General features: G+C 55.2%; 2 protein-coding genes across 2 annotated transcripts; both read right to left on the reverse strand.

The window, feature by feature from the left end:
- Positions 1–73: 73 nt before the first annotated feature.
- TRIREDRAFT_60897 (uncharacterized protein) lies at positions 74–2,018 on the reverse strand (the record flags this gene model as incomplete). The annotated part of the gene is made up of 5 exons (XM_006965006.1): positions 74–172; positions 272–1,042; positions 1,102–1,628; positions 1,725–1,896; positions 1,959–2,018. Coding segments are annotated over 5 exons (1,629 nt in total), but the record flags the coding sequence as incomplete, so codon positions are not given.
- A 4,618-nt stretch (positions 2,019–6,636) lies between these two features.
- TRIREDRAFT_77404 (uncharacterized protein) lies at positions 6,637–11,830 on the reverse strand. The gene is made up of 11 exons (XM_006965007.1): positions 10,701–11,830; positions 10,446–10,634; positions 9,911–10,376; positions 9,739–9,854; positions 9,608–9,679; positions 9,308–9,532; positions 9,136–9,239; positions 8,810–9,068; positions 8,611–8,753; positions 7,948–8,552; positions 6,637–7,877 (listed from the first exon to the last, which is right to left on the reverse strand). Exons 1-11 carry the CDS (start codon positions 11,559–11,561, stop codon positions 7,084–7,086), a joined length of 3,834 nt encoding a protein of 1,277 aa, XP_006965069.1. The 5' UTR covers positions 11,562–11,830; the 3' UTR covers positions 6,637–7,083.
- Positions 11,831–12,706: the final 876 nt, after the last annotated feature.

Below are 12,706 nucleotides of genomic sequence, written 5' to 3' on the forward strand. Positions count from 1 at the left end.
GTTGTCCGTGAAACACCTGCTGCCGGAACAGCTGGGGCGCCATTGGCCCCGTGGCAAGGACCTCGGACGGCTTCGCAACCTTCATGGACAGGAGCTTCTCGACGTTGACAGATGGGCTGTTGGCCATTAGGCCATCCATTCTGATGAGCATGGATGGAGTCCGGTAGTTGAGCTGGCGGTCAGATGTTGTTAGTTCAGGCCAGTTTCACACAGCTACCTCGTACGTAAGGAGTTGCGAAAAAGAAAAGAAAAAAATAACTTGGAACCATACCTGCGTCAACATGAGCGCATAGGAAACGCCGAGATGCTTGCCAATGTAAGTGAGCCGTCCCTTGACCCACGCTCGCTGATTGTCCGTCGTGTAGTCTTGCCCCTGAATGCACGCCAACGGCCACGTCAAAAAGTAGCCAGACAGGCTCTTCGTGGTGTCGTCCTCGCCGCAAGCAAAGCTGGAGAGACTGGCCTGCTGGAACAGGTGCTTGCGCGTGCTGAACCATCCGAGCTGGTAGGGCACCGAAGCAATGAGGTCGGTAATGCTCTCGACGCATATCCGCCTCGCCGTGGCGTACTCGGGCGCCATGCGGTAGTCGACCGGCGAAGAAACCCAAGCCGCGCACCGGATCACGAGAGACGCCAGGATGATTCGTGAGACTCGCATCATGCTCCACAGGCTGGCCACCCACAGATCCGGATAGGCATCGACACGCCCCGGGAATACCTCGAGCTGGTAGTAGTCGGCGTCGGGAATCTCGTCCTGCCAGAGGATCGTCCGGTATCGAAAGTCCTCTGGGAGCGTCTCCGCCCACCGGATGCATTCAAAGTCCACCGCCTGAGCCTGCCGGATCATGTCCCGAAGGGCTTCCACGCTTTCCATGTTGCGAGGAAGCTGGCTCATGAGCCGGTTTACCTCTGCCCTGATCTCTCCGGCGCGGATGGCGAGTCGTTGGCACTGAGAGGCATACATGTCCCGGACGGCATCTGAGTTGATCCACCACTCGACTTGCATCAGGGGAGGTTTGGCAGTACTGAGCGTGTGCACAATCTATTGAGGCTCGAGTCAGATTCTGGTCGGGGAAGATGGCAGCAAAGGAGTCGACATACCATTTGGGTTCGGACCGCTATGAACAAGGCTACCCCTATCTTGGTCCGGAGTTGCTTGCGGCCTCGCTTCCGGACGAGCTGGATGGCCGCACGGATGTGTGGTCCCCAGGCCAGCATGCCGAGATTTCTGGTTGTTATGTTCTCAAAGAGACCCAGCAAGAGAATGGCTGCCAACGTGGAATCCTGCTTGATGGTGTCGGGATTGTTCAAGGCTACGTTTATGGCACCCAACGCCTTTGAATGCGTGCGTAGAGCGCGCTCGACCAGCAGCTGGTCACCTTGTGCGTTGGCATAGCTAGCCATGGCACAAGCATCGAATGCGGCCTTGAAGTGAGGCGCCACCTCTTCTGCCCTCAGCAATGGCACGACGTACTCGAGGAACCCGCGCCCGTTGCCAAACCGGGGAATGAGCACATAGTTGGATAAGAAATGGCAGGTCACCTGGCCATCGAGGTCCATCTGCGGCTTCTGCAGCAGTGTGTAGAGGCCGGTCCAGGGAGTCTGCTGGTTCTTGCGGCCACACGAGGCTGTCACGGAGGGCATATGCTGAGACGGCCCAAAAGGGGGGTTTGAGCACCCCGATGAATGCGCGGCGTTTGGGGAGATGGGCTCTGGCGTTGAACTGGCGGCAAACTTGCTCATCCTCTGCGCGAGGGCCTTTTTCGACGCCCGCTGCGCTCTCTTCTCCGTTGCCTGGGTCTCGTTGCGAAACACCAGGTCAAACTCATCTCTGTATCCGGGGCATTGCCGGCGAGACTTGGCACACTGCTTGCATGTGGGCTTTGTCTCGTCACACTAGGTTGATGATGAGTTTCGGCGTGAGAGTTGACAGCGAACGAGAGGCAGAGAGAACATACCTTGATGCGGCGAGTGCGGCACATCTGACAGCCCCTCGAGGGCTTCCCCTGATAGACCATGGTGTGATGATGTGGCGGATCTGGGGTTGCTTATATCAAAAACTTTCTCAGATTTGATGCTGAGCTGTTGATTGCATGGTCTTGAACAACGAAGCGACGGCCAGGAGATGGTTATCGAGCCGGGTGTGTGGAAGAGAAGGCGAGGATTTGACGACAATCTCTATAAACTGATATATGGAGAGCTAGTATAGCCAAAACCGGTGTAAACCAGTCTAAATTTAGGATTGGAGTAGCTGGAAAGGAAAAGAAGCAGGAAATGGATGGACGAGGAGAATCGGTGACTGGCAGTGAGAGAAACCAGGAACAGATCGGCGTGACGAAGTCTGAGGGATCAAGTTGCAGCGGGCTCTAATAAGCTGAGCTCCGAGGCCGCCTATGCTTCCCCGTGACGTGATGTGACGGTGAAGGAGAGAAGATTCGAGAGACGAAGATCCGAGGGCGCCACGCAGCTCCCGAGACGACGGGGGAGAGAGGGAGAGAGAGGGAGGGGGGGGCCCGTAAACAGGAGGCCACGAAAGGAAATGTTTGCTCAACCTGTCACAAGGCAGGCAGGTGGATGGCGGTGCAACAGTGAGTGACGAGAAATGCCGAGCTTTGACAGGTAGGCGAGAGGCGACGTATCTTGAGGACGGGAGACGAATCGAGGAAGAGCAGAGAGGCGTAGAGTCGAGTAGATTGGCCCTTTGTGGAATGGACGTCTGATTTGCCGAGGCCGGGGGTTGTGAATTGCTGGCTGTGCGTCCCGGAGCGAGTGGCGAGTTATATCATGTACACGGCAGAGCAACGACGGAGGGCCGATATGGGGTATCAGAAGATCAAGGCCGGACAGGCGTCTGCGCGGAGAATAGCAAGACAGAAGGCCGTATATACACGGGGCCTGAGCCAGATGGTCCCGGCCTGTGAGGCTATGGCCGGCACAGCTGGAGCCTTCTGTATCCCGTCTGCCAGCGCTGCCGTAAGCGAGTCCCGGAGCCGGGAGGCAGGATGCTGGCGAACCGGGATCTTGGGGTCAGATTCGGATGCAGATGCAGGCGTATTATCAGCCGGGGGGGGATGGTCAGCCAGCCAGCCGCCTGTCTCTGGGTCCTTGCCCTCGCCTCGACCTCGTCGTCCTTCTCACTCAACTGAGGTTCCTCGGAAAGGCGAGAGTCTGGACAAGAGAAGGTGATGTGGGGAGAGTTGATGAAGTGAAGCCCAAGACCGAGATCGAGAGACGCAGACGCAGGCAAAGCTCTGGAATGTGCGGCGAATGAGGGGGGCCAGGTTGGATGGAGAGTGAGCCTTGGAGACGGGCCAACAACTGAGGGCTCACCAGAGCAAACAGGATGTGCAGAGAAAAAAAGAAAAGAAAAGAAAAGAAAGACAGAGAAGAGAAGGAAACGAAAAAAGGAAGAGGAAAAGCAAGACGAAAAGAGAGAAAGCAAGGTGAAGCGATTGATTCGATAAGAGAGAGAGAGAGAGGGAGAGAGAGAGAGGAAGCGGAAACAAGATCGTCACCAGAACAAGGCGCGATCTCTCCTGGACTGGACTGAAGAACGCATGATGGGAGCCTCCAAGTACCTTACTGCATGTTCATGTACAGGTGACAACGTTGGAGCGATGCGGTACCGCGACCCAGCACGAACCCCCGGAAGCGAGCGCTGGGATACCCAATAACGACAGCCAGCGCCAGCGGCTCTTGTCTGCCAATGGTTGGTACGGCTACAGGCAGCTCGGCGCGGGCGCTGCGCTCGGGGTGCGTACCGGTACCTGCGCCCCCCCTTGTCTACTGGACGATCGTTGGGGTCACCGAGGTGCGCAGGCAAGTACACCGGCAGTACCGAGTACCGCCCCCTTGGCCAGATGTAACCTGACGTGTCGCGGATCTCAAGTCTCTTCTGGTCCTGGCTTTGCCTTGTCCTCAGACACTGGCAACTGACAGGTGCCAGGGGAGGTGAGGGGAGGGGGCGCGCAGAAGAGGGCCTGGGATTGCCATTGGGTGCTGGCAATGAGGGTTAAGGTAGGTAGGTAGGTAGGTAGGTAGGTAGCTCGCAAGTCCTGGTTCTGGTGATGCTATGGGCTGGCCGTGGTTTTGGTGATGGCGTACCTTGGGTTGCAGTGATAAGGCAGCCGTACATACCTTACATACCTACGATACATGTATGCCACTTGACCGCCAACTTCAGGTTGCTGGGGAACAGGCACTAGATCAGGGGCATCTACAGGTAATAGTCATGTTCGGGTACTCGTACGTGTGTTTCCCTCTTGTTGTTCGTGTTGTTCGTGTGGGCAGGGAGCAGTCTGATGGTTCTCTACATTCTATACATACTGCACATACCTAGGTAGGTAAAGTAAGAGAAGAAGCATGTCAATCAACGTCAGCTCATGGCAAATGGCAGCATCTTGCCAAGGCGGGCCGGCGGGGGAGACAAGAGTGAGTGAGAGAGATCCATGGATCTCTTCAGCGGGAAGCAAACGTCCAGGCTTTCCTTTGTACTACTACGCCTCTCTCTGGCCCTTGTGGTTCGACCCAGACCAGCAGCCGGCCGAGGATTTCAAATTGGCTCGCCGCCCCTCCCCCCTCCCCTTCGTATGACCTGCAATGTATTACCTTACCTACTACTACCCACATTCAGTACATCGCGGCCAATTACCGGGATTTCGACGCTACGAAAAGTACCGGACTGGCGCGGCATCAAAACGAGAGATCGAGCAGGAATCAGGTTCAGGTCTGGAGCTCGATTTTTTTTTTAGCGCGGCAGAACGACGACCCCTGGCCTAGCCAGAGCTGTCTGTGGTCTGTGGATAGCCTCAGTTTTCGGTCCTCGGGCTATTCTTAGCTGCGACAAGATCAAAGGGGGGTTCCCGGCCTTGTTTGATCATCCGCTACCAAGTACCTGTACCCGTAACGGTAACTAAGGTACTATAACCACAAGGGGGCATGGGGTTGATGAAGAGAGCCAGGTACGAGTAAGGTAAGGTATGAAAGAGAGAAGAACAGCAAGCAGCCAAGCCAGGCCAATCGATGGGCTACCGATCCGCAGAAAAGAGGCTACGTGCAGTTCCGATGTGGGAAGAAAGAAAGACAGACAGACAGACAGACAGGGGGGCGGGCAGTGAGGCAGCAGGGGATTGGACCCGAGAATCCCGTCCGATTTGCTGCGAGTTTGCTGCGAGCCATGATCGGGCATATACTGGTATCTGAGAGTACCTAAGGTACATACATGAAGCTATGAGGGACTCTGTATGCCTAGGTATCCGCCGCATGTATTTAGACAAAGTCAAGATGGGTTCAATTGACTGTAATGATGATGATGCTCATGCTCATGTCCATGTCCATGTCCATGTCCCTGTACATACAGCAACCTCATCACATCACCAAGAAGAAGAACCCAGCAGCCAAAACAAACCCCGGGCCACCTCGCATAAACCGCCAAGCATAAAGACACCACCAGTTCAAAGTCCCCCCTCCTCCTCCTCCTCCTCCTCCACTCCCCCCGCCATCGCCCATTCATGCATTGCATCAATACTACCTACCCTCTTCTTCTTCCTCTCTTCCCTCTTCCCTCTTCCCTCTTTTCCTTTCCCCCGGTACTACTACTAGTAATAACCACAGGCCAACACACGCGAAGCGAGCAGAGACGGGGGGGGGGGAAACGGATCACAGCGTCCGTCCAGCCCTCTTCTTCCCCTTTCCATGTCACCCGCTTGTTCGACAAAACAACCCCCCTTTCAATCATCCAATTCGCTCCCGACCTCTTTTGCAACGTCACACAGCCCGTTTCTTCTTCTTCTTCATCAGATTCTTGGGTCGCCGTCTTCCCCCTTCCCCACCCCAGACCGAGTCCGGCTCAACCAAGTTCGCCTCTTTGTCTTGCCCTTTCTTTGCTCTTCCCTCTTCTGCCCTGGCTGAGGGATTCGGTTTATCCGTTGTTCTTTTGCTCAATGTTCTCGTTCTTGTTCGCCTATTTTTTTTTTTTTTTTTTTCCCGGAGCATGTATCATCAGGTCAATGTCCTTGTGCCCCTCGCCTCGCCTCGCCTCGCCTTCCCACCTTACTCTAGATAGCCCAATTCCCTCAAAAACATGACGACTTCGTGCTTCCTAGTTAAGTTACTAGATACTGGCAGTCACACAACCGGTGGGCCATCCAAACATCATCCAAACAAATCTGAAAGAAGTGCAAAACCCACCGCCGCAATCCGGGACTCCGGACCGAACCTCGTACTCTTTCGCTGTAATGTAACTGCACTGCCTAGTACTGATCAATAGGTACACCCGTGTTTTTGCCACCAAGAGATCAAACACATGCCCCCCCCCCCCTTTCCCCCTTCTCTCACTCATTGTGCCTTGGCATCATCGTTCGAGATAGTAATTCCATTCTTCAAGGTCATATTAGGCAAGCAGAGCCAAGAATCACTAAGCAGGGGATAGGGGGCCAAAAAGGACCCTCCCTCCAAGGCACGCACTACAAGGAGGGCCCTCGGCAGCATCCGTGAATCTCGCCGTCATCTGGTCTGAAGATCGATGGCGAATTCTAATAAAACTCCCGGATCCATCGTCATTGTGGTGGGTTAAGGCAGACGTTGGTAGACTACCTTGTATAATTGTCATGTACCTATAGCTTGATCATAACACAACCACGAACCACCTCGCTTTATGCCTTGTAGTAGCTCGAGCTCCTCCCTTGCGTGCCTCCATCTATGGTACCTTTAGCCCACTGTCCCTGCAGCGTCTCGAGAGACACAATGCCCGACTTTACATACAGGTGTGCAGCCTCGATATCCTCTGCACCCTCCAAAACTGACATAGATGACGTGTATGACACAATGTGTCGTCTTTTCTTCTGACAGCAAGTCTTCACCCCCTTTTGTCAGCTTCTCTTCCTTCACAGATCTTTGTGCTCCACACACGGCTCTTGCACCACACACTCTAATGAAAGCAAGATTCTCGTGGGCAAAACAACGCACGGCACTGAGGGTCCCCTCAGTAAAGCAGCTCGTGGTGCGCCCCATTGCCGCCGTTGCTGATCCTCTTCTTTTCCAACACTTTCTTCTTCGACGGTTGGTGTCGTCACGTTGTTTCTTTCAACCCTCAAAAAGGTTGGAGATGCCCTCCAGGCCATCATTATCAGGGGTGGCCCGGCCTCCCGCAGCCTCTGCCCTCTTTCGGCCCGCAGCATCCGATGTCGCTGGAGCGCTGGTCATGAAGCCCTGCGCCATCTTGCTTCGCCCAGTGCGCTTAGATCGTCCCGAGCTGCTATGATCCACGCCGGTCTTGCTCAGCTTACCCATTTCCGAGACGCTCACTCCCTTGAAGTCCTTCAAGAACTCCATGACAATGGCTCTCTGTTGCCGCGTGTGCGATGCTGGCTTGGGTACGTACGCGTTCAGACGCTCCAATTCTGCTGGGTTCACGTTTGGCAGTGCCAGGAGAACGTTGACCGGCGTCGGTGTGATTGGGCTGTAGTACACCACGATTGTGGCAATGAGAGATGCCAACTCCTTCTGGACATCTACAAAGTACGGCTCGTGGAAGGACGTGACGCACGCTCTCATGACGTCCGAAGAGATATACTCCCGAACGGCCGAGGCGAGCTCTGGAGAGATGCGAGATGCGTCGACGGCACCACCAGCCCCCTGGGCGTCGGAGCCCGTGGAGTTTCTCTTCGAAGAAAACTCTGGCACCAGGGAGATGAACAGCCGCAGGACCATTCCGCAACATCGGATATCCCGCATGCGAATGCCGTGCATGCAAAAAAGCAAGAGCGGCTCGATGATCTCCTGATGGGCCAAGCAAAACTTTCGCAGAGAGGGGTAAGCCTCCCCAGATTCGTTCTGCTCGTCGACATTCCGGGCCTGTGGCTTGAGCGTTGGCGAATCTATTTGACAAAACACAGTTAGCATACACAAGCATCTTAATGGGAGCTTCTTTGGGGAGGTCGGTCATACTTGGCTTCGTGGGGTCCAAAATGTCTGCCACCATGACCACGGCAGTGTACGTCACTTGCCGGAGAATACTCTCAGACTTCATCTCCTCTTTGAGCTCGGCATCTCCATCTGCCGCCACACTCTGCTTCTGCTCGAGCTTTGCCCACTCAGAGTTGATCTTGGCATCCATCTGCTGGAAGCACGAAGACAAGAGTCTAGGCAGGAAATTCTCGCGGCAGTCCACCGGGCAGTCATCCACCAGATGACGCACTAGACTCAACAAGTTGCTCTGCTGGTGTGTGGACAGCCATATCGAGTCCGAAAAGAAGGCCTCGGACAGCGGAGCGGCGAGTTCGCTGAACCCGTAGAATTGTGAATGGAGCTTGCTCATGCAATAGATGATGCCGTAAGCCGTTTCACGCACAAAGCGAACTGTCCCGCGAATTGTGGACGCGAGACCCTCCATCGTGCCCTTCTTGTCGAACACACGGGCATAAAAGTCGTCTTTGCTTCCTTCCGATATGCCAGCCTGCCAGAATCGATCGCTCAAGACCTTGTCTACAATGTGGCGCATATCTTCCGGGAATCCCGTCCAGTGATGCGGGTTATGGGAGGCGTGGGCATAGCTAGAAGACGGTTAATCAAAAGGCAACTCCGCCATCTTGGGCATCGGCAAGTACGTACCTCAACAAACGCAGCAAATCTGCCAGGATGTTTGGGAACCCTTCCTCCCAGATTGCGCAGGTGGCCTGGAACGCGGTGGTAGACCTGTCGACTCGGTCCACGGACAGCGCAAGGAGCGTCTTTGTCGCACGCAGAGGCAGTTGCTGTTCCATGACGTCGGTAAATGTCCATGAGAGGGCGGGTGTTTTCATATACGAACCTTTAAGCGCTCCTCCAACTCGCTCTGAAGAGCCAGCCCCTCGGCGTCAAGCTCATAAGATCCCCAGTCTTGGATGTTCTGTGCCTGACGGCTGACCAAGTATGCTTGAGCCTTGTCCAGCGCAAGGAGCTCGCAGAAGCCGGAATACGACTTGACGGCAGACTTGATCCCTTCCTCTTGCCATTGAGCCTTGACAGGTTCGACAAACTCCCTAAGTTTTGGTACCTTGGCTTGGGTGTCGATGCTTTTGGCTCGATGACTGTGTCGTCGGTTAGGACCCGTATCTTCTTCATCCGACCATAACCATCGGCAGTCCTGTAACTTACATAATGAGAAACAGAAAACTCCGATATGCTAGGATTCTCCTGTCATCCAGCTTTCCGGTAGATATCATCTCGTTCACGCGGACTTCGATCTGGTCATAGACCCCCTGGTTACAAAATCGCAGTTAGTGCTTTGCGTGCGAACTTGCGAGGAGTGAGGCGTCTCAAGACGTACCAGGAGGTGATCGGGCATTCCAATCGCGAGGCGGTGCAGCTCGAGCATGCTCTCGGTCTGGAAATCCTTGACGGCCTCATTGTACGCGCGATACTCTGCTTCTAGAACCGGCCAGGTGAGAATAATGTGTTCAAGGACCTTTAGCATGAAGTTTGCATTCTTGTTGAGGGCATTTGTCGAGAAGTAGACGAGCAACTGCAGTGTTCGCTTTCGGATAAGAGGATCCTGGAGAGTGCCGGAATGTTAGCCCGCGTTGAGACCAAGGCGGCACTGTCGCTTTGTGAATAAGAGCACACGCACCTCAAAATTCATCTCTAGGAGCCTAGAGCACCATGCTTCAAGGCTGGACTCAAGCTCAGCTATCTGTTGCGGCTGTGAAGAGACTCAGTCAGCATTGCCATATGGAATTGGGGGCGTTTCTTGCCACGTACATTGTCGTGTTGGTGCGCCTTTTTCCACTTTGCGTAACCCTTCAACGATGCTTCGATAAGGGTGAAGTGAGCGTCCACCTGCAGAACAGGCATGGAGTGTTTGAAATAGTTTTGCTCTGTTCATGTTAGCGAGAGGAAATTGCATCGGATCGGGGTAATGGTCAAGTCTCACTGTTGAATGGAGGCTGCCCGTGGTAAAGGTGCAGCAAGAGCTGTTCAGTACGCCCCAGGATATGCGATACTGCATCTACAAGCTTGAGTTGCACGATGAGCTCGACGATTTGTGAACTGAAGCGACGGTAATTGCCCAGGAAGGCGTGGCGCTCGGGTATGGTATCGGTATCTTCCATCAGGAAGAGGAATGTCGGATCAGTATTCTCGGGGTCCAGGTTCTCATATCGGACCAACCTGGAGCTGCAGACCTCGAGGAGAGGTCCGATCATGGATGTAACGATATCACTCGGACCAATCACCTTGTTCGAAAGGAGCCTTGCCCACGTAACCAGGACCGGGATTGAAACCATGAGGCTTTGGTGTTGCACTACTTGGAGCAGGAGTTGCAGGAAAGCCTCGGGGCTTGCGTCCAGGGGAACCTGGGAATGCTTCCTCTCGAAGTAGTCACCTAGGATCGATAGCATCTAGTGTGGGCAAAGACGGGTTAGTGGAGAACCCGGGGCGCGCGCCGAGGAGCAGTATCGCGGGCATACCTCTGATAGCTTCTTCAGGATCTGGTACTTGTCTTCATCTATGTCGTCAGCATCGACCGCTGATCGATCGATGAGGTCCCTGAAGAGCTGAATGGATGCACGGCTGTACATGGGGGCCACAAGCTCCCTGAACTCTTCATCTGAAAAGTTGGACCGGCAATATAGGGCGTACAGGGCATCTAGGGCTGCCTGTTTCGGAGCAGGTTGTCAGCGTGAGTGGTCGCAAAGCATCACACAAGTAGATCTTGGTCTCACCTTTTGTATTTCGGTCGAAGGTGACGCTAGGCCGGCAGACAGGATAGGCACGCAGCGGGCAGACGACACGGCTTTAGGAATGGCCCAGGGCATGAGCGACACGAGCACGGAGAAGCCCTTGACAATGCATGTCTTAACCTCGTCATTCTTGGCGTCGGAGCTGATACACAGGCCCAGGAAGTCTGACAGTCGACTGAGCCAGCCCTCGTGACCACAGCGAACATCTGGGCCGGCCTGACGGTTGGGGAAGGCCTCGACCAGGACCGCGGTAGGCGTGAAGATCTCGACGCATGCCTTGCTAAGGACGCCTTCTCTCATTGCGACAACCGGGTCGTCTCCAGCAAAGACCTCGTCCGACAGAGCCTCGAGCACAAACATGACGAGCTCCTTGTGGGCGGGGGAATTGGGAATCTGCCATAGCTCGACAAGCATGGCATCCATGTCCGTCCACTCGGAGCCCCAGCTTCTCTTGGCCACCTCCACCCACAGCTGGGCAGTCTTGTTTCTCAGATATCCCGGATCGTCCTTGGCAACCGCCTGGCTCAGCTCCAGCACCCAGTTTCGCAGGGTGCGGGCCTGCTCCTCGGTATATGTGGTCCATCGGTATCGTATGGCATGCTCGAGCAGCGATAGGGCGTAGTGGCGGACGACGGGCGGCTGGGCCTTGTCGGCGGCCAGGTTGTAGCCCTGGAAGGGAGCTTCGGGGATGTCCTTGACTTCTTCGAGGAAGGACTGGGCTTCCCTTCGCGCCTCGTTGGTCGAGTGCGGGCTGTGAACCACCTCGAGCGCCAGGTGAATCTTGGCGAGCACGTCTGTGTCGCCGCCGTTTCTCGCGTCGCCGCCGTTGGAGTTGGTAGACATGGTGAGGAATTCGGCCAGAATGGCGCGAGCAGGAAGGCTGCAGGGCACACGCGGCGCAGTCGGGATGCTTTTTGTCCCACGACACAGCCTCTCGAGAACCTCTAGAAAGTGGTCGGCTTGGGCACGATCATCGAGGGTGGTTGCTGGTCACTAAAGGTGAGAAAAAGAGCAGGGGGTCCAAATATTTTGTTTGGTTCTTGGGGTGACAGGTCGTCGGTAGCAAACAACGGGCCAGCGGGGTCGGGACCTGCAACGACTTCTTTTGGTAATGGCTAAGATGACTCAAACTGCTAAGCTTGAAGAAGGACAGGATAAGAAGGACAAAGATGCAATAATGACTTGGAACTGATTGCTGTGATGCAGAGAGCTTGCAGCCGAGGCAGGGCGAGGCAGATGAATTAATAAAGCGCCTCGCCAATAGTATCAGGTACGAGACAAGGAAAGCGGTCAGCTGGCAGAATGGCCGTGCCGTAGTAGAGAGAGTTCCAAGCTGCCCAGGTGGTCCAGCTTTTTCTTCACGCCTGGGCAATGATTAGATACCAGGCAGCCCGAACTTCAGGGCCTCGACCCCCTAGCCTTCAGCCCGCTCCATGGATCCATGGATTGATGCATTTTAGGGGACCTCGATCCACGAATGCGCAGGGCAGCACGCGATATTGGGCCTAGCATGGATGGATTGGATGGGAGCCTACAGGTCGATGAACCGCTAGAACCCGCTAGAGGCGGCATACAGACAGCCCTGGAGCACCAAGACGGCTAACGGCCTGGGGGGCATCGGCTGGGCGCCTCACCTCACCTCACCTCACCTCACCTCAGCCTCCAGCCTCACCACGCAACGGCGGTGGCACGGCGCCGCAAGGCTGGGATGGAGGGCCAGCGGACTGGAGCTTGAGAGCATACACACTCGACACGAGTTGACTTGGCATCATCATATATTATGGATAACACATGGATGGTTTCAACGACCCATGAGTTGAGCAGTAACGAGTATTACATACATACTTTGCCCCAGAGCACAGAGCACGCAGTGGTGGAGCCGGGCAGCATCTCCCCTGGCTGTCCGGATCGCCTGTCGTCGCCTGGTCGGGTGCTATTTCAACCCCGGTGGAACCGCTGCAGCATGGTGGAGGGGCGTGTGGTGTGTG

This window comes from Trichoderma reesei (assembly GCF_000167675.1).
Source record: "Trichoderma reesei QM6a unplaced genomic scaffold TRIREscaffold_8, whole genome shotgun sequence".
NCBI classification, from domain to species: Eukaryota; Fungi; Ascomycota; class Sordariomycetes; order Hypocreales; family Hypocreaceae; genus Trichoderma; species Trichoderma reesei.

Excerpts from the sequence above, each read along its gene's own strand:
- TRIREDRAFT_77404 (XM_006965007.1), bottom strand. The coding sequence starts at position 11,561 with ATGTCTACCAACTCCAACGGCGGCGACGCGAGAAACGGCGGCGACACA. Across the intron at positions 9,069-9,135 it reads AGTTTTCTGTTTCTCATTAT|TCATCGAGCCAAAAGCATCG; the intron begins GTAAGTTACAGG and ends CCGACGACACAG. Across the intron at positions 8,553-8,610 it reads GATTTGCTGCGTTTGTTGAG|CTATGCCCACGCCTCCCATA; the intron begins GTACGTACTTGC and ends ACCGTCTTCTAG.